Here is a 23,493-nt window from a genome sequence, read left to right as displayed (position 1 = left end):
AAACATTTTTTTATAAAAGAATGGAAATGGTTTATTGAATATTTACAGATAAATTGTAAGCAGATAGAAACACTGGAAGGATTATTGTAAGTTACGTAAATTAACTGAATCTGGATATGCAGGAGATCTTAAAAATAAATTTAAGGAACCGCAGAAAGAGGAAGTCAAGTTTTAAAATGTCAAAATGTCAAAATGAAATCAGTGAAATATATACCGGCATATCTGAAAAGTATAAATGGGGGTTATTTTTTAAAAAATAAAATAAAAGGAAGGGGGGGGATTGTGGCTCGCAACTTGAGAAAGCTACCCAGCCTCCAGATATATTAATGCCTCTGTGTCTTTTTGTTCTCAAGACAGTGTATGTTGATTAAATATGGTTTCCTATTCCACCAGGGTGTTTTGGGCTGAAATAGGTTCCCCACCCCTGAAGCAAGACTTCCTAGGAAGCACTCCATTGAGAGATGGAGGCTGCGCGCTGGAATTTCTCCACAGCAAACCACATGTATGTTTCAGGAAAAGGACCCTCTATGCTGTGATTCTCCAGCGGTTTGACTTCAACCCTGGAGGCACACTCCATTGTCTCCCAAGACAGATGGATGCCAACAACATGATTCAATATGGCGAAACACAACGGGAGATTTGCCTGCCTTCAGATGATTCCTGTATGTGGTAAATTTGACCCTATGCCATTACCGCTCGATACGTATCCTCATAAGCTCTTGAGAGAAAGACGAAACTGTGGTCAAGAAAGGAAATTTTCGTTTTGTTGTGAGAATGACCTTAGAAGGAAACTAGTTGTCGATGACGACATTCTTTCCTCAAAGTCTCAGGAACAGATTGCAGCATATCACAATTCCTTGTCCTCATATGCCCATGAGAGGGAGAATAACTGATTTCCTCAAAGTCTCAAAAACGGCTTACATTCCCCCCACAACCTACTATCTTGTATACTGAGAAAGAGGGAAACTGTGGTTACAAAAAGGAAATTTTTACTAAGTGTTTGTTTTGATGGTTTATGAAAGGAGATTTCGTGACAAAATCCCCTCCTCATAAACCGAGCAAGTCGCTGTGTAATATCTGTTGCCAGTCTTAATATGGGCATAACTCTTGATATGACAAGGACAATGTGTTTATTTTTCTTACCCATAGCTCCTGCTATGGGTACTTTAAGGACACTGCTAACATTCCAGACATGCTGGGTACCATATTTGTAATACACCCTAGGCCAGGCATCCCCAAACTGCGGCCCTCCAGGTGTTTTGGCCTACAACTCCCATGATCCCTAGCTAAGAGGACCAGTGGTCAGGGATGATGGGAATTGTAGTCCAAAACATCTGGAGGGCCGAAGTTTGGGGATGCCTGCCCTAGGCCAGGCATGTCCAACAGGTAGATAGTGATTTACTAGTAGATCACAGGATGTTCCTGATAGATCCTGTTAGATCTTTGGCCCCTCAGTGATCTCCCCCCCCCACCATAAAAGGGGAACTTTGGCTTCCTAAAAAAAAAAGCTCAACCACTTTGGTCCATCCAGCGACAATGGGTAGATCACTGTGAGTAGATTGCTGTCTATTGGCAGTTGGACGTCCCTGGCCTAGGCTACTGGTTTTGAGACCTATCCAGGGCTGCAGCTCTGCTGGTGCAAAGGACTTTCATGCACACAATGGGAATTCCTCTCCCCTCCTGTCCCCTCCAGCTTCAGAGGGTGAGGGTTCAGGGGGAGAAAAGGAAATAGTAGTCGCATTGTGCCAGCTTTGGATACAACCATATGTTCAGTGAGTTTGGAGGCAAAAAACCTGAGATGCTGGTACTTGTACATTGGCAAAAGTGGCAGCACAAAATGGCTCCCGTAGACAGAAAAAGAAGAAGTGGTAGTTCTCTATACCAGTGAGTTAAAGGTAAAGGGACCCCTGACCATTAGGTCCAGTCGTGACCGACTTTGGGGTTGCGGTGCTCATCTCGCATTATTGGCCGAGGGAGCCGGTGTACAGCTTCTGGGTCACGTGGCCAGCATGACAAAGCCGCTTCTGGCGAACCAGAGCAGCACACGGAAACACCGTTTGCCTTCCCGCTGTAGCGGTTCCTATTTATCTACTTGCATTTTGACATGGTTTCGAACTGCTAGGTTGGCAGGAGCAGGGACTGAGCAACGGGAGCTCACCCCATCGCAGGGATTCGAACCGCTGACCTTCTGATCGGCATGCCCTAGGCTCTGTGGTTCAACCCACAGCGCCACCTACATACTCACCTGTGACAGTGTGAGTACTGTCACACAAAAAGCCCTCTATCAATGAAATTTAACACCTTGTAAATTGAATTTAATATATGTTAGGATCGGATAAATGCTGCAGATGTGGATTAAATAAAGCAGATTACCTTTGAGAATTGTTATCAGGTAGAAATATTCTGGAAATCTGTTTAGGCTAATATCTCCAATATGTTAGGATGTCATCTACACATGGGACCTAGACTATTTCTACTTGGTTATCTAAAATATGTTACTCTGGGAAATGGCCAAGCAATCGTGTTCAACCTTATAACTGCTGCAAAGATGGTAATAGCTAAAAATGGTTGAGCAGGTGAGCATATCTCCTGCTATAGCTGAAAGGATTGAGAAAATTTGGTCCATAGTAATTATGATTCAGCTACTTTATTACAAAATAATTCATATAAATCAGCCTAATAGATTTATAGGAAAATAGGTATTTTTTGTAATGTTTTGGAACAAGAAGTTCAAAGATAATGTCCAAGTTTAAGCTGCTTTCAACCTGCTGTAATAGTATTTATTTATGCTCTTTATCTTTGGTTTATTTGGTTTATTAATAAGATAAAATGCATTTGTTTATTTTTAAAGCATGGCCTATGTTTTTCCGACAACTACCCTCTTCACCTAGCTAGCTAGACATCATAGCAACTGACAGTTTTATGTACAGAGTTTGATCATCTATGGGCAGTATAGAGGTTAAAGTGTCAGACTATGAGCTGGGAGACCAGGGTTCAACCACAAAGCTCACAGAGTAACCTTGGGACTGCCACATCCTCTTAGAGCAGGCATGGCCAAACTTGGCCCTCCAGCTGTTTTAGGACTACAATTCCCATCATCCCTGACCACTAGTCCTGTTAGCTAGGGAGGATGGGAGTTGTAGTCCCAAAACAGCTGGAGGGCCAAGTTTGGCCATGCCTGTCTTAGCGTAACCTACCTCACAGAGTTTTTGTGAGGCTAAAATAGGGAGGGGGAGAATCGTGGACACTGGACACCTTCTTGAGCTCCTTGGAAGTCGTGTAGGATATAAATGTAGAAATGAATGAATGGAATTAAAACATGACACCTTCGAACAGTCTAGGCTCTTTGGGTGGCATGAATGGAATGTTTGCAAGTGTACTGCAAACCAGGAACTCAAAACTGATCAAAGTTTGCAGAAATGTGGGTCCCTTTTTTATATTATGTGGCCAATCTGAGAGGTGCAATGCAACCTCCACTTCTCCAGAAATCTTTTGGATTAATTACTGAGACACCTCCCTAGCTAAGCAGCCCCTTATGGTCATTCCTAAGGGGATAGATTTTGTGGGTCTGTGACTTTTCTCTTTTAACATGTAGTGAATTGACATGCACTGTATAGTTATTGTTGTGCTTACACTAAAGTTCTTCTTAGAATGATATATTGTATGATGTTGTAATGTCATGGATTTATAAAAATTGATTTTTTTAAAAAAAGAAAGAAAGAAAAGAAAGTGGAGAAATGAAGACATATGGGAAAAGATAAATGGGCGTCACCAGTTGTTGAGACACCGAGGAAGGGATTTGCTTATGAAAAGTTATATTGTGAAATTGTCTGCCCCCAACAAATCTCTTTGTAAAGTATGTATCTCCTCTTCCTTTCAAGAGCATATGGGGACAGCAGGAGGGAGGGAGAAATGTTATGACACAACCTTCTCTCTCTCTTTACTCTGAGAAAATAATGTTGCCATCAAAACTCGGACACCACATCCTTGGAATAAATCTCCTAGCAAAATAATATTCCTTTGTAACCACAGATGTCCTCACAATGCCATCAGCAGTTAAGATTCTAACTGAGAACGGGGCAAGAGAAATTGACCATGAACAGCACGAAGTTAAAGGCAAAAAGAAATGTACTGCCACAAATGTACAGTACTGCGCGTTGTAGTTTGTTAAGGGTGCTGAGAGTTGCTGGGAGACCCCCTGTTCTTCTCGCACAGCTACAGTTCCCAGAATTCCTTCTGAAGAGGTATTGGTTGTTAAACCACTCCAAGGATTGTAGGGGAATTGTGAGTGTTTAAACTGTATGCTGCCCTGGAAGCCAAGACTGAAAGGCATCTCCCCAAATGGACAGGAGGCTGACGAAATGGACCACTTCCACAGGGTAGCATCCCTGTGCTCTGCATCTTTAAAACCATCCTGGAGATGGAAGATCTGCCTTCGTCTGTAGCATTTCAGGACTTTAGCTGCCAAGGCTCTTTCACAAGCTGCCTGAGAGAATAGCAATGTGGCAGGAGCCACCCGCAACTCCTGGCCTGCTTCAGGATCTGTACTGAGAGGAAATGGTGCTTCTGTGGAGATCCACTCTTTATCAGGGGCAAAACACCCAGAACCACCACTGGCATCAGTCAAGTGTCGATGCCCTCAGCTGCATTGTAAGAACTGTAACGTGTACCTGAGCTTGCTGTTCCCTCCTCCCGCCCATTCCCTTTTCCTTGTGTGCTGTGTCTTTTTTATATTTCGTAAGCTTGAGTTTAAAGGTAAAGGGACCCCTGACCATTAGGTCCAGTCATGACTGACTCTGGGGTTGCAGCGCTCATCTCACTCTATTGGCCAAGGGAGCTGGCGTACAGCTTCCAGGCCATGTGGCGAACCAGAGCAGCACACGGAAACACCATCTACCTTCCCACCGGAGTGGTACCTATTTATCTACTTGCACTTTGATATGCTTTCGAACTGCTAGGTTGGCAGGAGCTGGGACTGAGCAACGGGAGCTCACCCCGTCGCGGGGATTCGAACCACCGACCTTCTGATCAGCAAGCCCTAGGCTCTGTGGTTTAACCCACAGCGCCACCTGCGTCCCTTAAGCTTGAGTCTAGGGACCATCTAAATACTGATTTTTGGCAAGCCGCTTTGAGAGCCTGTTTGACTTGAGGGCAGGATGCAAATGCCACAAATAAACAAACAGTAAGTTGCTTGTTCACTCTGAGTTCTCGAGTAGTATAATTCTACAGGGCCAGTTTTTCGATCAGCACATAACTGGAATGTTGCCTGCTTCTTCTGTCATCTTTTATGAACTGTAATGTCCCACAAGATATGAATGCTGTCGTTTAAAAACATTTTTTATTTCAGTTCCAGACTGATGGACGTAGTGCTATACAGCCTCATATCCACAAAACAAAGTCAAAGGAAGAATGGCAAAGAGCTTGTTCACAGAATCAAGCTGACTGGTTAAAACACACACACACACACACACACACACACACTCACTAGGTGGATCTACACACAGGGGGAAAACCTGCTATAAATAAGTGAGAAATTAGATTGTTATAACAAAAGAGGGGGGAAACCCTATGGAAAATCGTGTATATAGAAAAAAAATTTGCTCTCTGGCGCCATCTGGTGTTGCATGTTTATAATGCATTCAAATTGTTGTTTTTTACTAATGTAGCTGAGCCCACTCACCTCGGCCTGAAAAGCAATATGAGTGGCACACCCCATAGTTGTCTTTGACTGGACTTAACAGTCCAGGCTGTCCTTTACCTTACCTTCTCTCTCTCTCTCTCTCTCTCTCTCTCTCTCTCTCTCTCTCTCTCTCTCTCTCTCACACACACACACACACACACATATATAACCAAACACCCACAGTATATTTTTTCATGGAAGGCATTTTTTCCCACAGTTCAGAACCTGATCCAGAGCAATCAGCACCAGAAAATGGAGTTGGTGTTCAAGACCCGAATAATTCTTTCACTCCAGATGTTGAATTCGAACTGCAGTGGTCCATTGAAAAAATATATATAACCTGCAGAGGAAGGAAACCATTCAGATAAGATTCCCGCTTCATGTTGCTGCTATTTATGTTACTTCTTTTTAAAAACAGTAAATCAAAAAGCATTCCCCCCTCCCCCCCCCCTCACAAAGCAATTTGTTGATTAATGCTGCATTCTGAGCCTTGGACTGACTTCACCCTGGCTGGCAGGCAAACTCCATTGTCTCTCGAGATGGATGCCAACAAGCCCCACTGAATCGAATATGATTTGCTTATCAGCAGACAAGTTGAGGATTGCATTGTGAGGCTGGCATGTACAACTGCAAGGTGACCACCTGTTCCACTTTAGGAGAGAGAGAGAGTGGCAGGTACCTTGATGTTGCCCATCAACACTTTTTTTTGGCCATGCCCCACCTAAGCATCTCTAAAATCCTGATGCCCACCCCCCAGTGACATATAATTCTTATTATTCAGAAAGTGAACTCCTATTCAAGTGGAGGAAGCCTAAAAGGCCATTAACTGTTAATAACTCATTCTCGAATCCCCCCCCCAAATCAAATTGCCCCCCTGTGGGGCGTGTGTCCACAATAACACATTGTGATGAAACTTCGGAGAGCCCAAACCAGCTGCCAAGTGCAATGGCTCCCCTTGCGCCCAAATAATTCTGGGAGCTGTAGTTTGTTAAGGGTGCTGAGAATTGTTGGGAGACCCTTGTTCTCCTCACAGAGTTACAGTTCTGAGAGAGGTTCAACATTCAATCTCTCTTCACTGGGAACTCAGAGAATTGTAGCTCTGTGAGGGGGAAATAGGGGTCTGCTTGCAATTCTCAGCACCTTTAACAAAGTTCAGCTCCTGGAATAATTTTGGGGAAAGCATTTGCGCTTAAAATGGCATTGTAGTACTTTAGAGGTATATGCAATGCCGGATTTATGTACAGTGGAACCTCGGTTTACGAACACCTCGGTTTACGAATTTTTGGTTTACAAACGCCGCAGACCCGTCTGGAACGGATGAATTCACTTTCCATTACTTTCAATGGGAAAGTTCGCTTCAGTTTATGAACGCTTCAGTTTATGAACAGACTTCCGGAACCAATTGTGTTCCTAAACCGAGGTACCACTGTATAAGCTAAGCAAGCTATAGTTTAGGGCCCTGCTCTCTTGCTGTTTTGTGTTGTGAAGGCTCCTGTGATGTAAGTAATGGCCCCCGCCTGCTAGCCTACTCCCTAAAATATCACTTGTTTGCTCATTTCTATATATAGGGTGCCTACATTCTGCATGGACTTTGCATTCTGCATGGACTTTTCAACAATTACTTTGATTAAAATACATATTTTGTTATGTGCTGTATGATTATTGAAACCTTTTAATATATTATTCTATTCTATTATTTCTTGGCAATTTTACACACATATATAGATATTCGACTGCGTTCACCCCAAATGGCTGTGGTGTAACTTTTACAAAGATGCTGCTGCTGTTTGTTTTTCTTTTGTTTCTGAAAGGCAGTTTTTTTTTACTGTTTGATGTACTTTGCTTGTGTGGGCTTTTAGCCGCAATAAAAAATCTATCTATCTTATGTGCAAATGGCTTGAGATACCTATTAGGTCCTTAAATTACCACATAGCACATATTCAACACAAAAAACAGCGACATATAAAGGGCCCCATTACCTTCAGTAGCTTAGGGCCTCATCAAACCTAAATCTGGCACTGTGTATATAGTGTGAACTTGACCAATTCTGAGCTGAATAGACCGATGGCCTGATTCTGCATGTGGCAGCTTCCTGTGTTTCTTTGACTAGCTGTCACTTTAATTTCCACAACCTCCCAGAGCAACCCTATGTCAGTACAGTTGTACCTTGATTTTCGAACAGCTTAGTTCTCGAACATTTTGGCTCCCGAACGTCGCAAGCCCAGAAGTGACTGTTCTGGTTTGCAAAGTATTTTTGGAAGCTGAACGTCCAATGGAGTTTGTACGGCTTCTGATTGACTGCAGGAGCTTCCTGCAGCCAATCAGAAGCCATACTTTGGTTTTCAAACGATTTGGAAGTTGAATGGACTTCTGGAATGGATTCCGTTCGACTTCCAAGGTACCACTGTATTGTGAGAAAATAAAATGGTGGTTAGACAAAGCTGTCTGGCACGGGTTTGGAGCACTGGGCCAGGAAAAAACCCTGAAGGGTCCCCCAAAGCAAGCATCTGGAACGGGCCAATCTGGTTTTTCACCCAAAAATGCCAGGTGTCAACACAAATAAAATGCATACCATTCTTCTCATAAGCTGCATCCACTCGGTGACCAATCCCAGGGAAATCCTCCTCAAGATATCTAGGGTAGCCTTTCTCCATAACTTGGTTCTGTTCATCATAACTTCATTTGAGGGGGGAAAGAAAGTAAATAAGCAAGTGTTTCATTTATGTATAGCATTATGCATCGTAATTCTGTTCCAATTCAATGCAGCTGACGACAAAACGCAAACATAAAAAATCTAAAATCCAGACCAATAAATGATACCGTAGAATTAAAAAGACAGGATACAAAAAAGTGCCAGCATGTGCAGCAGCAACCTGTAAATTCTTGCTAGAACAGAAACATATACTGAAAATGGCTGAGGGCGCATCATCTATCTCTATACAATACTGAACATGAAATGGAGGGAAGTTCCGTGAAGCAGGTGCTGCTTTGCAAGAGAATTCTTCCCCACAACACCTCACACTCCAGAACAGGTAGGAGACACATGGCCAACCCCAGGGGTCTTCATCCTTGGGTTCCCAGGTGTTGCTGGACCAACTCCCACCATCCATGACCATACGTTGGCTGGGGATGATAGGGGTTGTGGTCAAACAACATCTGGGGACCCAAGGTTGAAGGACATTGTTCTGCCCTATCCAGAAATGTTATGCAGTGCAGATGCCAGGAGCTCAAGCTAGCGAGAACGTGCAATATCGAGGATGGGACTACTAATGGCACATTCGGACATGGGGATAATTGTGTCAGTTTTCCTGACCAGAATGCTAGGGCTTCAATCCTGGGTTCTGACGTTGCTTTCACATGGCACTTCTTGTTACGTTATGGATCACAATCGATATACCTCCACGTCACGCTAAATTTTAAATGCTGGGAAAGGACCATATGCTGGAATACTTCCCCCAATTTTGTCATGTGAAATTACAATGAAAAACTACGATTTTCTGGGTTAACGGGGATGCCAACGGATTTTCCCTTAGAAGCAAATAACCTGGGGAATTGAGTGCTAAATGCCCACTAGGCTCTGCTAGTTTTTCAGAAGTGGCTTTTACCTCATGTGAAAAATCACATAAAACTTGGAAATGCTGTGGAAGTGGGGAAAAGTGCTGCCTGAGTATTCCCTCAGTGTGAGTCCTCCTCCCTTGCTCACCCATTAGTCTACCACAGCACTAGTCAATGTGGTCTCTCCAATTACTGTTGGACTTCAACTCCCATCATCCCTTACTACGAAGCATGCTGGCTTGGGCTCATGGGAACTGGAGTCCAGCAACATATGGAGGGCACCTGGTCTAACACATGAGTACAACATCTAAATGTAAGTCTATGGAATAGGCCTCCTCAGCTTATCTAGAGGACTCATTGTTGTGGGCTTTAAGAGTGACAGGATGCAGAAAATGTCGTTGAGTTAACACCATGGCCCCTGTCCCCATGTTCCTAAATTTGGAGGAGCCAAACCAATGACCAAATGTTGTGGTTCTTACATCATTGGAATAGTGGGGGGAAATGAGAGAGAAACTGGCAAAACTACTATGGGGAAGATAAGAATTTTCAACATACCTCCAGTATTTTTCTCCAGCGAAAAAGAGAGTCTTGCCAGTATCTTTGATGTGGACCGCGGCATCGACTCCCTTCACAGATCTTGGAAAGCCCAATTCGTAAATCTTTTTAGGGTAGCCCTCTACTATGTCGTAGGCATTCAAAGCCCAGACTTTCTTCCCTGTGAATAAGTATGAATTAATGTATTAGGCTTCAGATTCAACCATGTGATTGCCATATAGCCTTAGGCATGCTAATGTCTCACTAAGGGTTCCCCTTCTGTAAAAATTAGACTGAGGAGGATTTAATTCACTGGAATGAATTTAGGACGGGTGGGATTGGTACAATCACGCCATTATACAGCCTTGTCGGTGGCATTCCTTTCTGAGAAAACTTCTGGGGGCCCAAGCCAGAACAACAAATAGGCTTGTTTCTGCGCAGACTCCCATGCCCTATGCAGTAAGGGGCATGTCTGTGGGAGGGGGAGAGGGTGTGTGGTGTGGGAAGAGTCTTGAGGATCAGGCAGAGAGATTTCTGCAGAAGACCTACCCCTGAATAGCAGCACCTGGTCGTTGGTAGGATGCTCATAAGCCGCGTCAATCTTGCTTGGGATTTCTGGCCAAAACGACTTAATTTGTACCAAATCCGCCTCAACCATCTGAGGATGTAGGCGCCAGAAGAACCTGTGATAGGAAGAGGGATGTTCTAACATGGTAGGCTAGCATTTTACCAAAGTTAAAGATAACTGAATACAGTGGTACCTCTACTTACGAATTTAATGCGTTCCGAATGCACATTCGTAAGTCAAAAAAAATTGTAAGTAGAATCCCATAGGACTGCATTGGGAGAAAAAAATCGTAAGTTGAAGCAACCCTATCTAAAAAATCGTGAGTAGAAAAAATCCTATCTAAACCGCATCCAAGATGGCAGACGGAGCTCCGTTCGTAAGTAGAAACATTCGTAAGTAGAGTTATTCGTAAGTAGAGGTACCACTGTAGTCCTTAAAGTACTACAGAAATTAATTTGCTAATGCCATTTCTCAGACAACACAAATAATATACAAATTTAATAGTTGTCAAATCATTCTAAAGTCAATCATTCAAGGTAAAAAGCATGTTTCTCGCCTGGAAGATATTCCCAAGAGCTTGTGTTAACGGATTCACTAATCAGGCTCATCTTTAGCGTTTTGGAGCAGGTCTTCACAGCATTCCTTGTTTGCAAAGTGAGGCACCAAGCCAAATGCAGCCCACTAATAAGGGCCCCCTCTGCACTATACATTTAAAGCAGTATCACAAAACTTTAAGCAGTCATGGCTACCCCCAAAGAATCATGGGCACTGTTAAAGGTGGTTGGTAGGAGACCCTACTCCTTTCATCGCTGGAGACTCTTGAGAGTCCCATGGACTGCAAGAAGATCAAACCTATCCATTCTTAAGGAAATCAGCCCTGAGTGCTCACTGGAAGGACAGATCCTGAAGCTGAGGCTCCAATACTTTGGCCACCTCATGAGAAGAGAAGATTCCCTGGAAAAGACCCTGATGTTGGGAAAGATGGAGGGCACAAGGAGAAGGGGACAACAGAGGACGAGATGGTTGGGCAGTGTTCTCGAAGCCACCAACATGAGTTTGACCAAACTATGGGAGGCAGTGGAAGACAGGAGTGCCTGGTGTGCTCTGGTCCATGGGGTCACGAAGAGTCGGACACGACTAAACGACTAAACAACAACAACTCCTCTCATGGAGCTATTGTTCCCTGCAAAGAGGAATGGTTTGTTAAACCACTCTGGAAACTGTAGCTCTGTGAGGGGAATAGGGCCTCCTAATAAAAATCTCAGTACCACAGGAGAACCAGATTCATCCTATAAGAAGAGCCTTCTGGAACAGGCCAATGACCCATCTAGTTCAGCATTTTTCTCTCACAGTGGTCAACCACAGATGTCTCTGAGATGCCTCCAAGCAGGACTTAAGTGCAACAGTGCTCTCCTCACTTGTTTCCCCCAGCAACTGGCATACACTCTCTGGCAGTGGAGGTACAGCACAGCCATCACAGCTTCAGCATTGGGTAATGGGGAGTACTTGGATATTAATTCTCTTCCTAGCCTTGCAGCAACACCACTGTCTTTTCAGCACCAGATTTTCTTTTCCCGGGAATTTTATGTTGGGGGTTGGCTATTCAGTTGTATGCTGTTCACTGCAACATGTATTATACTGGTTTTTGAATGTGGCTTTGTATGCTCTCTCTCTCTCTCCCTCTCTCTCTCTCTATATATATATTATTGAAAATATTCAGTAGGGATTAAAGTGAAGAGAAATCAAAACAACAGAAAACAAAACAAAATCCAAACAAAACAAAACAAAATAGTGCTTGTATGTTGTCTCTTAACCTCATTGTGGTTGCCTTGCAGTGCGGTTATTCTCTTTTTATTTGTACAATGCATACTGTCTGCAATCATGGATATAATAGAATGAATAAATGACCCTTAAGATGAGAATTGGGTTGTTTTTGTTGTTTTGACAAAGGTGGCCCTATTCACATAGCTGCCAAGTACCCTGTTTCCCCCGGGAAACCCCCGTATTTTCTTACCGTTTCCCGCAGGTGTCCCGAATGGCAAAATACCCCGTATTCCCCCAGATTACGGAGCTCCTGCCAGCGGCCATGTTTTTCTGGTGCTGCGCTGGCACCGGAAGTCGCTTCTACGCACTTCCGGACATGCGTAGAAGCGACTTCCGATGCCGCTGTGCCCATTTCCAAAATGTCTGCAGTGGCAGAAGTCACTTCTACGCACTTCCGGACATGCGTAGAAGCAACTTCTGGCACTGAGGACATTTTGGAAATGGGCAGAGCGGTGCCAGAATTCGCTTCTACGCACTTCCGGACATGTGTAGAAGCGACTTCTGGTGCTGCGGACATTTTGGAAATGGGCACAGCGGCATCGGAAGTCGCTTCTACGCATGCCCGGAAGTGTGTAGAAGCGACTTCTGGTACCGTGGCGCTGCTGATCCTGGATTTTTCAATCCGGTTGAACCCTATTCAACCTTTGCAATATTGGACGAAGTGTGTGGCTGGGTGTGCTTCAAGTTGCACAGGCCTGCTCTGTCACTAGACAAAAAGTTTATGGATGCACATATTTCGGTTGTGCCGCACCTGTCCTTGAAGATCACCATTTCTCCTCGAAGCTCCGTGATAGCATCCAGCGTCAAGTTTGCATCACATTTCTCAGGCGTTTTGGGGTGATCAGGATGGGGGTCGTGGTCTCCTGCACCTGTCCAGTAAAGTACATGTGTTATGCGGGAAACTATAAGCTTGTTGACTGTACAGTATTTAGGAACACAGATCTGATCATTGGTTCATCTAGTTTAACATTTTCCACACCAATTGGCAGCAGCTTCCCAGCATTTCAGTCTCTCCCAGCTCTACCTGCATGAAATGAGGATTGAACCTGAGGCTTTCTGTTTGCAAAGCAGAAGCTCTATCATTCAGGTCCTTCCCTTACTTTAGCATCTGAACTTGTGTGCAGCGTTTTATGGGATCTAATATATGGAACACTTGTAGAAAATTGTGATTTTATATGTGCATTGTAAAGTTATACAGTGACAGATCTCGCCGCATCAGGCTGGTGAACAGAAACAACAAGGAAATTTATTACTCATGACTTCCATGGCAGAATTATATGTACACATAAGGAGAAAACAGGGGGGGGGGGAATGCAGGCATACCATATAGAATCTGGATCCCTTGTACGTCATCATCTGGAAGCAATAAGCCTTTATTTCCAGTGTATGTGTAAATTGGAAACATCAAAGCTCCTGGGTCTCTGGAATGCTCAAGTCCAAGTGAATGACCAAACTCGTGGGCAGCCACAAGAAACAAATTATATCCTAGAAAACAGCATGTGCATCTTGTTATGAAAGCTACAGAGCTTATATCACTAGGCTGCTTTAGCCGGATTCTTTTGTTTAATGCCTCCTTTTGCAACGTATTAAAATATTACACCTGATACCATTCACTACTCTTTTCTTTGCATTACAGAGAGAATAGAAATAGTATCTGTCATCTGTTAATTAAATGAACAGCAAGGCAGCACATCTCTGGTTTAGTCCCGGGTTGTGGAATCTGCTGCATCCCTCCAGATGTTATAGGACTACAACTCCCAGAATCACTGGGCATTGGCCAAACTGGCTGAGGCTGATGCGAACTGTAGTCCAACAGCAACATTTGGAGAGTCACAAGCTTCCCAGCTCTGCTTTAGCCCCCTTTATCCTTGGGCTGCAATCCTATGTACCTTTGCTTGGGAGTAAGTTCCACTGAATTCAGCGAAGCACATTTCCAAGTTAATATGGAAGCCTCGGAGTGCCTGTATTGCTTAAGGAGGTATGCCACAGGCAATATGGGTAAGGAATGACAAAAGAAGCAATATTCAAAACAACCTGTTCAGTCTTTATTTACTATTTGTGAAATTGTTCATTTCAACAATTATGAATCACGCAGCAAAACAAGACAGGAGAATCTGCTTGCTAAGTAATTCACTGGTCAAACATTTCCTGGCTTCACAGCGGATGCTATTTAGAACCAACAACCCACACAGTGGTAATAAAAATTATATTCAAAGCATATACGCTACCTTTGGAATCTGTAGACCACAGCTCGTCTTCATCAAAATGAGCATCTCCTCCAAAATTTGGCCCAGGAGGGAAGGCATGAGCTAATAACCCAGAAGGTCCATCAAAGGGATAGAAATCACCATGCTCTGTAAATATTTGAAACAGAAATGAATATGATCAGCATGCTTAATTGCAAATCAAGCAAACAAGTAACACAGCCATTAATACAGCAATTTCACTCTAGTTACCTTTCCTTCCAAAAGAAATCATGATATCAGCAGTACCATTGCGAATTCTAGTAAAGTTGAGTGGCGTCACATCAGACCAGACCTTGAACGCTTTCTTGAATGCTCTGTCGACCTCAGACTTTTTCAGATCAGGGGTGTAATTTAGAATCCTATGAGGAAAGCAAAAAATAAAAAATAAAAAAAAATCCCAATACCTTCAGATGGTTCTCTGCAAACTCAAAACCTGTTGCAAAGCATCCCCTATCACAATATTTCAAAAGTTACATGTCTTTCTCCACTGCCAATTTAGCAAATATGAAAAGCATACAGATATATGCCCCTTTCCTGTTAGAGAATGTGTGGTTATTATTGCAGAGTTATAATAAATTCACCTTCCTTTTTTGGAAGTACTAATAAAGAACAATGACCGAGACACAATGAGTGTGTGTGTGTGTGTGTGTGTGTGTGTGTGTGTGTGTGTGTGTGTGTGTAGCCAGACATATTGATGGTTCGCCTAGATATTTAAAACTTTACTTCCATTCCTGCTTTTATTAGCTACATCTGAGCACCTCATTCACAAAAGGTACTGTGTTTCTCTTATCTGATTCCTCACCGGCTGTTTGGAAAAGGAAATTGAAAGGAAATTGTGTGGGGCAAATTAAATGAACTCAAAGCTTATAGGCTTTGATGATAGAGACAGTAGCATATGGCATGAGATTTCCAAATGTTGTACATAACCTTCTTCCACATCTTGTTAGTCTGCAAAAAACAGCACACCAGGTTGGCTTAAAGTCACAAAATACATGCTAAATGCCTAACGCTGCTGTAACAACAACAAAAAAAGGAGTGCATCTGGCTGTTAACCAGAAGGTTGGTGGTTCAAGTCCATGCAGGGTTGGCTGTGGGCAGGATTCCCACACTGCAGGGGGCAGAATAGATGACCCTCTATGATTCTGTGATTCTATGTTGCAAAGTGTGATACCATTAAACATGCATGTATTACAACATGCTACAACTCCCATCATCCCTGACTATTGGCCAGCCTGGCTGGGGCTGATGGGAGCCAGAGTCTACCGGAACCTTGAAGGTCACCGGTTCCCCATTCCTGCTATAAGTCTTACATAAAGGTAAAGGGACCCCTGACCAGGGCTGTCTTAAGCATATCTGGCGCCCCCGCCCCGTTTCCCAGCGCGGCTGTCTGGCGGGCGCAGCGCAGCGCCCCCTGGCGGCCCGGCGCCCTGGTGCCCTGCGCCACCCAGCCTTGCCGTAGGGCCGGCCCTGCCCCTGACCATTAGGTCCAGTCATGACCGACTCTGGGGTTGCGGCGCTCATCTCACGTTATTGGCCGAGGGAGCCGGCGTACAGCTTCCAGGTCATGTGAGATCTTACATACGAGATCAGAATTAGCAAACCCCCTGAGATCCTGCAGAGCACTCAGTGACGAGTGCGCCAAACCAAAGTCTCTAAAACATACCATGGCACAGGAGTTGTGCTTGGGCTGCATGAAGATACTGTCAAGCATCAGCACAAATAGATCTGGACCCAGAGCCAGGGTCGTTACCTGTAAGTTATATTAGTGTGAGTCCACTTCAGCTTTCGAGGGAAAAAGTTGTATTCCCCAATATCAGGAACCCCGCACCGCGGCTGTTGCATTAGTTCATACGTCTCTTTGTTGAGCTTGCCTGTTACTTCCAGTCCAAAAAATGCCTGCATTTCTCGAAGTTTGGATGTGACAGTATCACCTGCCTTCCTCTGTATCCCAGCCGGGTTGGACCGGAGGTTGTAATGCCTCTTTAGATAGCGCTGGGTGGAGGGGGGGGGAGAGAAAACCAATTAGACTTCTAATTCACTGCTACTGCAATGTATTGTTCTTATTCAATTTACAAACTCATGTAAGCAAAAAGGACAAGCCTCTGCCCTTACAGCCTCAGTTTTGATAGGAGAGAAGACAACAGAGAGAAGGCAGAGAGAACAGAGCCTATTCTAGGTCCTACGCCATACCTCTGCTAACTCGAATTTCTCCCTCGTGAATTCATCGCTGTCGTCTTCATCTGATATGGATATTGGCAGGGCAAAACACCGCGATATGCCCAGCAAAAGAAAGAAGGCCACTGCAGCACTTGGATGCTTCATGATCAATGCTGAGGTTTTGGAGCTCTGATGGTTCAGCTTATAACATGGTTTGGCTTTTATAGAGCTGCACTGGTGATTCATCATCTCTCAGGGACAGGTTACAACTTCCGAGTGACTGTAAAATAAACATGCTTGCAAGACTCTCTGCTCCTCTCCTCCTCCACCACCTCCCTCCCAAGGAGTCTTGGTTTTAGGAATCTGTTGACCTACTGGTGGTGCAGAAACCATGACTTCACATAAACACAAGTCTCAGCATATTCCCAGGTGCTGTGGGAAGGGTTGAGTGGGGCAAACGGCATTTTTGACTACGTTGCAATAACTTTATTTGACCTGCCTCTTTGGAAACAATCCTTCTTCCTTTTTGTTTTCAGTAGACAACTGCATTGCAAGCAATATAGGAGACAGCAGCTTGGCTTAAAGGATTTTTCACCACATTTCTGACTTCCACATCTGTGCGCGGGGCTTTTCTCGTGTGATCAAAAACTCCAATGCCCCTAGCCTCTCAGTCAGCACCGGTGGCCTTGCCTCAAAACGTATATTGTAGAGCTGGAAACCCTTTTCAGAAAAGGGCAACCTATATGACCAAGGGGATGGAGCAGCTCTCCGCTAGGAGGAAAGGTTGCAGCATTTGGGAAATTTTACGTTAGAGAAAAGTGGCATGATAGAAGCAGGGCTTTTTTTCAGTCAGAATTCACAAGAACTCGGTTCCAGCACCTCTCAGGCGGGTGCCATTGCCATTATAAGAGAACAAGCAAGGTGTTCATGGTGAGTTCTGGTACCTCTTTTTCTAGAAAAATGGCACTGGATAAAAGGTAAAAGGTAAAGGACCCCTGGATGGTTAAGTCCAGTCAAAGGCAACTATGGGATTGTAGTGCTCATCTCAGCTTTCAGGCCGAGGGAGCCAGCGTTTGTCCACAGACAGCTTTCCGTGGCCTGGATGTGGCCAGCATGACTAAACTGCTTCTGGTGCGATGGAACACCATGACGGAAACCAGAACACACAGAAATGCCATTTACCTTCCCGCCCCAGCAGTACCTATTTATCTACTTGCACTGGCATGCTTTTGAACTGCTAGGTTGGCAGGAGCTGGGACAGAGCCACAGGAGCTAACCCTGTCATGAGGATTCGAACCACCGACCTTCCAATCGGCAAGCCCAAGAGGTTCAGTGGTTTAGACCAGTGTTTCTCAACCAGTGTGCCTCCAGATGTTTTGGGACTACAACTCCCATCATTCCTGACCACTGGTCTTGCTAGCTAGGGATGATGGGAGTTGTAGTCCCAAAACATCTGGAGGCACACTGGTTGAGAAACACTGGTTTAGACCACAGTGCCACCCACGTCCCTTTTAGCACTGGATAGAAATAAAGAAATGGCAGAGAAAAGGTTCCTTTTCTCTCATAACATTAGAACTCGTGGACCTTAAATGAAGCTGAATGTTGGAAGATTCAAGACTGATAAAATAAAGGACTTCTTCATGTACCTTTATCTTCTGCCTTACAGTCAGAATAACATTTTTACAAATTTATTTGTTTATTTCACTGTATTATTAATTGCACTTTTGGCCTTCCATTCAGGAGGAGGTGGGAGAGAGGGTGGTAGATATCAGTGTGACTGGGTTAGACCCTGAGCCCCTTTCAACACCCTGGGGCGCATTGCTTTCCTGAGCTATTACAAATTTAAGGCCTGATAACGCCTAACAGCATGGGCTGGTTTTGTGACTGCGCTATGGGAAAGTTTCCAAGATATCATGTGCTTGCGTGTGTGCTTCAAGTTATTCTGTTTGAGTTCCCTTGTGTTGGCAATTTTTTTTATAAAACTATGCTCCTTTTGAGGAAGAGCAATGCAAAAGTGAAATTAATAAATAAACTAAATGAATAAACCTGTAAAAATGTCGTTTTGACTGTAAGGCAGAAGATGAAGCAAATTTAATGCTTCTTTCCATACTACTTTGAATGTTTGTATGTGTGGCCTTTTTTGCATACAAAACTTCCAATGCAATGAGAATAGTCACTTCTGTTTAATGATATTCTTTTGAGAATTAAGATTTCCTATCACAGGCTGAACCTGTTGGTCTGTGATATTACATCAAGATTGTTTTTATTACTTCCGGACTTTGTCCATTATTCCCCATTTAGTCACTGAGTATTTTGCTGCCCACTATACATCCAGTCTGTTGACAAAACCATAGTCAGACAGGAAACAGTAGTGGTTAAACTTCAACCAACTTTTTGGATAATAACAGCCCTATATCAAGCCATGCCAAACGAGCAAAAACAATGGAAGGGGAATAGAATTAATCAACGGGATAATTTTCTAGTTTCATTCAGTATTACGTATAGCAGTTATACAGGGAAATCACCAATCAAATCATGAATTTCCCCTCCATGTGTTTGCAGAGGGAAGGAATTTGGACAATACAGGAGATTTATAGATTGGTTATTTATTCATTACACTACATTAACCTTTGGTATGGTCCGCCTTAGCGTAAGTTAATGGGAAGCAGTTATATCAGGCTTCAGGCTTCAGAAGGAGTGTCATTTTCCTGTCTCTGATCGCAATCTCTGTGTGGGTTTGTACTGCATTTTGGGGGTATTGCTGTGGAATTCTTTCTGTAAGTGCAGTCAGGCAACCTGCTCAAGGCAGTCCCCATGAATGACAGAATGGCAGCGTTGGAAGGGACAATGAGGGGCATCTAGTCCAGCCCTCTGCAATGCAGGAATCTTTTGCCCAACATGGGCTCGAACCCCCAACCCTGAGATTAAGAGCCTCAGGGTTATCGCAGTTTGTTTAAACTTTGAAAGAGCAAGTCCACATGCAAATAAACAACCAGGACACGGCAACATTTTCAGGGCTGGCTGGCCCATGAGGCAGGCAGAGGCAACCGCCTCAGGTGCAGAACCCCAAGAGGCCCAAGTGGGTGTCCCAGCCTGCCACTGCCAGAGAAGCATTGGCAGCTTCCTGTGAGATCTCACCAAAATCTCATGAAAGCTTGTGTGCTCCGCGAGGCCTCCTAAGAGGTCTTGCAAGATCTCACTGGAACTCGCCGCCACCTTTGCTGCTTTGTGGGTGCCACCATATGACCCATGTAAGGGAGGCTTCGGTGGTGGGGTGGTGGTAGCAGGGTGGAACCTTTCTGCTTTGCCTCAGATGGCAAAATAGGAAGCATTGCTCCTGACCATTTGAACCACTGTGCTGTATATCTGCAAAGCAATTCTCCATCCCTTTTCAGGTACTTTTGGTGCAAGTAGTCATGCTGCAATTACATACCAAGATGGCCCATATCGCTTGTTTACCTAAACTGTTTGTCCTTCTTTATAATAATAATAATAATAATAATAATAATAATAATAATAATAATAATAATTTATTTATACCCCGCCCTCCCCAGTCAGAACCGGGCTCAGGGCAGCTCACACCAATAAAATTACAATAAAACATAAAAAGCAATTAATTAAAATGCAGATTAAAAGACAGTATTAAAATTTAAAATGCAGCCTCATTTTGAGTAGTCAAATTCAAGCCATGAGGGAGGAAAAACGCAGGGGTCAGACTAAGTCCAACCCAAAGGCCAGGCGGAACAGCTCTGTCTTGCAGGCCCTGCGGAAAGATGACAAATCCCGCAGGGCCCTGGTCCTCCTGTGAAAGCGCGTTCCACCAAGTTGGGGCCAATACTGAAAAGGCCCTGGCCCTAGTAGAGGCTAATCTAGCCACCTTATGGCTCGGGATCTCCCATAATATTGTTGTTTGTGGACCTTAAGGTCCTCCGCGGGGCATACCAGGAGAGGCGGTCCCATAGATATGAGGGTCCCAAGCCGCATAGGGTTTTAAAGGTCAAAACCAGCACCTTAAACCTGATCCTGTACTTCCCATTGGTGGGACAGTCTTCCCACCAATTTGAGTCCAGTATAAAGTTAAAGTTCCCCAAGAAGGATTAGACAAATTCATGGGGAAGGCCACCCATGGCTACTAGCCATGATGACTCTACCTCCACAGTAGGAGGCAGCAATGCTTCTGAATAGGTAAAGGAAAATGATGCCTGAATGGTTAAGTCCAGTCAAAGGCGACTATGGGGTTGCGGCACTCATCTCGCTTTCAGGCCAAGGGAGCCGGCGTTTGTCCACAGACAGCTTTCTGGGTCATGTGGCCAGCATGACTAATCCGCTCCTGGCACAACGGGACACCATGATGGAAACCAGAGCACACGGAAACGCCATTTACCTTCCCGCTCCAGCGGTACCTATTTCTCTACTTGCAGTGTTGTGCCTTCAAACTGCTAGGTTGGCAGGAGCTGGGACAGAGCCACAGGGGCTCACCCTGTTGCTCGGATTTGAACCACCAAAGGCAAGCCCAAGAGGCTCAGTGGTTTTAGACCACAGCGCCACGCAGATCCCGCTTCTGAATACCACTTGTTGAAAATCTTTGGGAAGAGAGGGTGCCCTTGTGCTCCTGTTCTGCTCCTTGGTTTCCCACAGGCAGCTGGTTGGCCACTTCTTGCGTTCCCTACTATGGTGAGATCTATTGCATTTCCATTTAATTTGTAGTCATTATTTCTAAAATTGCATGTATACATATAAGTTATCATATGCAATTTTTAGACAGCTCTGTCTTCTTATTTTTAGTGATGTGTTAAATGAATACTAACCTAAGGCTGTTTTGGGGTCAACTCACATATCAGTGCATTTTTAGGATCATGTCTGTTGGAACTCAGAGATGGACCTTCAGTACACATTAAGCATAATTCTTGTGTGTATGCTACATACTGGGTCTTTCTAAACTGGTTAACATTACCCTGGGTAATCTTACATTATGAAAAACTGGAAGTTTTCAAAATCTGGGTAAGCAAAATATTGATGCAGCTGTAGTATTTGGAACATGTATGAGGTCAGCTGGATTGGTGGGAAATATCTGGGAGAAGGGACAAGAGAGCATTTTTCCAGAGGGAAAACAAATCACTGGGTACTTCTCAATGTTTTGTCCCCAAAAGAGGTCCGTGAGAGGATGGTGGAAAGGAGGGAAAACCTAAGCCACTGTATTAGTGCTAGTTATTAAAAGAAAAAAGTCAGATCCAAAAAAAAAATCCCACAAAGAACTATCAACTGTGCCACATTTGAGTTGATTGAAACTGGCATTTAGAAAAGCTGCATTGATGAACAGTTGGAGGAGTTGGCTATGATTGGCCTGGAAAAGGAGAGACTGGGGGGAGATGGGGGACCCATCTTCAGATATCTCAAGGGTATCCCATGAAAGAAGGAACAAGCTTGTTTTCTGCTCCTCTGGAGGGGGAGGACTCAAACCAATAGCTCCAAGTTACAAGAAAGGTGATGCCGGCTAAACATCAGGAAGAATGTTTTGACAGTAAGAGCTGTTCAACAGTGGAATGGACTTCCTCAGTAGGTTGTAGAACCTAAATCAGGCATCCCCAAACTTCGGCCCTCCAGATGTTTTGTACTACAATTCCCATCATCCCTGACCACTGGTCCTCTTAGCTAGGGATCATGGGAGTTGTAGGCCAAAACATCTGGAGGGCCGCAGTTTGGGAACCTAAATCAATGGGTCCAAGTTACAAGAAAGGAGATTCTGACTAAATATTAGGAAGAACATTCTGACGTCAAGAGCTGTGCAACAGTAAAACAGTCTAGCTTGGGAGGTTGTGGGCTCTCCTTCCTTGGAGGTTTTCAAGCAAAGGTTGGATGGCCACCTGTCATGGATGCTTTAGCTGAGATTCCTGCATTGGAGGGGGCTCGACTGGATGACCCTCGGGGTCCCTTCCAAGTCTACAATTCCATGATTCTATGCAGGTTATAAGAGGGGAACCATTGCTGTTATCTGGCTGGAGAAATTACAATGGAAGCCACCTTCTTTGTATATGTCTAGGCCAGGGTTCAGCAACCTTTTTCAGTCATGGGCCAGTCCACCGTCCATCAGACCATGTGGTGGGCAGGACTATATTTTGGGAGAAAAAAATGAACGAATTCCTATGCCCCACAAATAACCCAGAGATGCATTTTAAATAAAGGAACCCATTCTACTCATGTAAAAACACGCTGATTCCCAGACCATCCGCGGGCCGGATTGAGAAGGCAATTGGGCCACATCCGGCCCCTGGGCCTTAGGTTGCCTACCCCTGGTCTAGGCCCTGGGGTAGTGTCCCTGCAGCTGCTCTAAGAACTTCTGAAAATGACTCTGCCTTGCTGAGAGAGAGAAAAAGTAGAGTTGATACTTCAAAGCAGATGGTCATGATGCAAAGTTGGAAGAAAGGAAGAAGACTGGTCAGCCAGTTAAAGTAGTCTGGTCAACTGGTTAAAGTAGTCTGGGACAGATATGTATTGCCAAAGATCCAGGGAGAGATCTGAGCTCCCCATTAGCCACACAATCATGAGTAACACGGTGCTGTGCTGCAATGGTGTAAATACGATGCACTGTCATGGCAGAGAAACCACATTTGGGTGGCTTGTTATACTCTGGTTTTGAAAGGGCTTATGGCAAAATGGTCATTTCTTTTTACTGCAGTTCACACATGACTGCAGATTAAAGAAACCCACATCCTTTAATCTTCCAGTTATTTAGGATAGTGGAGAAATCTGGTTCAGTTCACATTTTAACGTGAAACAGCCTTATGCACAGTTCCTGAAGCAAGGTGTGAACCGAAACACAGCTATCCTTTGAAATTCACTCTCTGAATTTTGTGCATAGCTGCCAAGTTATCCCTTTTTTAAAGGGATTTTCCCTTATGCTGAATAGGCTTCCTTGCAAGAAAAGGGAA

The 23,493-nt window shown here is 44.2% G+C and overlaps 1 protein-coding gene across 1 annotated transcript; it reads right to left on the bottom strand.

The window, feature by feature from the left end:
- Positions 1-5,319: 5,319 nt before the first annotated feature.
- LOC118085534 (collagenase 3) lies at positions 5,320-16,761 on the bottom strand. The gene is made up of 10 exons (XM_035116297.3): positions 16,598-16,761; positions 16,158-16,399; positions 14,618-14,766; positions 14,390-14,515; positions 13,485-13,646; positions 12,913-13,030; positions 10,319-10,452; positions 9,791-9,950; positions 8,253-8,356; positions 5,320-6,020 (listed from the first exon to the last, which is right to left on the bottom strand). Exons 1-10 carry the CDS (start codon positions 16,727-16,729, stop codon positions 5,920-5,922), a joined length of 1,428 nt encoding a protein of 475 aa, XP_034972188.1. The 5' UTR covers positions 16,730-16,761; the 3' UTR covers positions 5,320-5,919.
- Positions 16,762-23,493: the final 6,732 nt, after the last annotated feature.

The sequence above is a fragment of the Zootoca vivipara genome, chromosome 4, assembly GCF_965207765.1.
Source record: "Zootoca vivipara chromosome 4, rZooViv2.hap1.1, whole genome shotgun sequence".
Classification (NCBI taxonomy): domain Eukaryota; kingdom Metazoa; phylum Chordata; class Lepidosauria; order Squamata; family Lacertidae; genus Zootoca; species Zootoca vivipara.
This window is presented reverse-complemented; position numbering and strand designations above follow the sequence as displayed.

Bases quoted from the DNA above. Each gene is read 5' to 3' on its own strand.
- LOC118085534 (XM_035116297.3), bottom strand. From the start codon at position 16,729: ATGAAGCATCCAAGTGCTGCAGTGGCCTTCTTTCTTTTGCTGGGCATA. The intron at 10,453-12,912 runs GTGCGGCACAAC...TTCCTATCACAG, and splicing joins ATGGTGATCTTCAAGGACAG to GTTCTTCTGGCGCCTACATC. The intron at 8,357-9,790 runs GTATGTTGAAAA...CCTCAAATGAAG, and splicing joins GCTGGAGAAAAATACTGGAG to TTATGATGAACAGAACCAAG.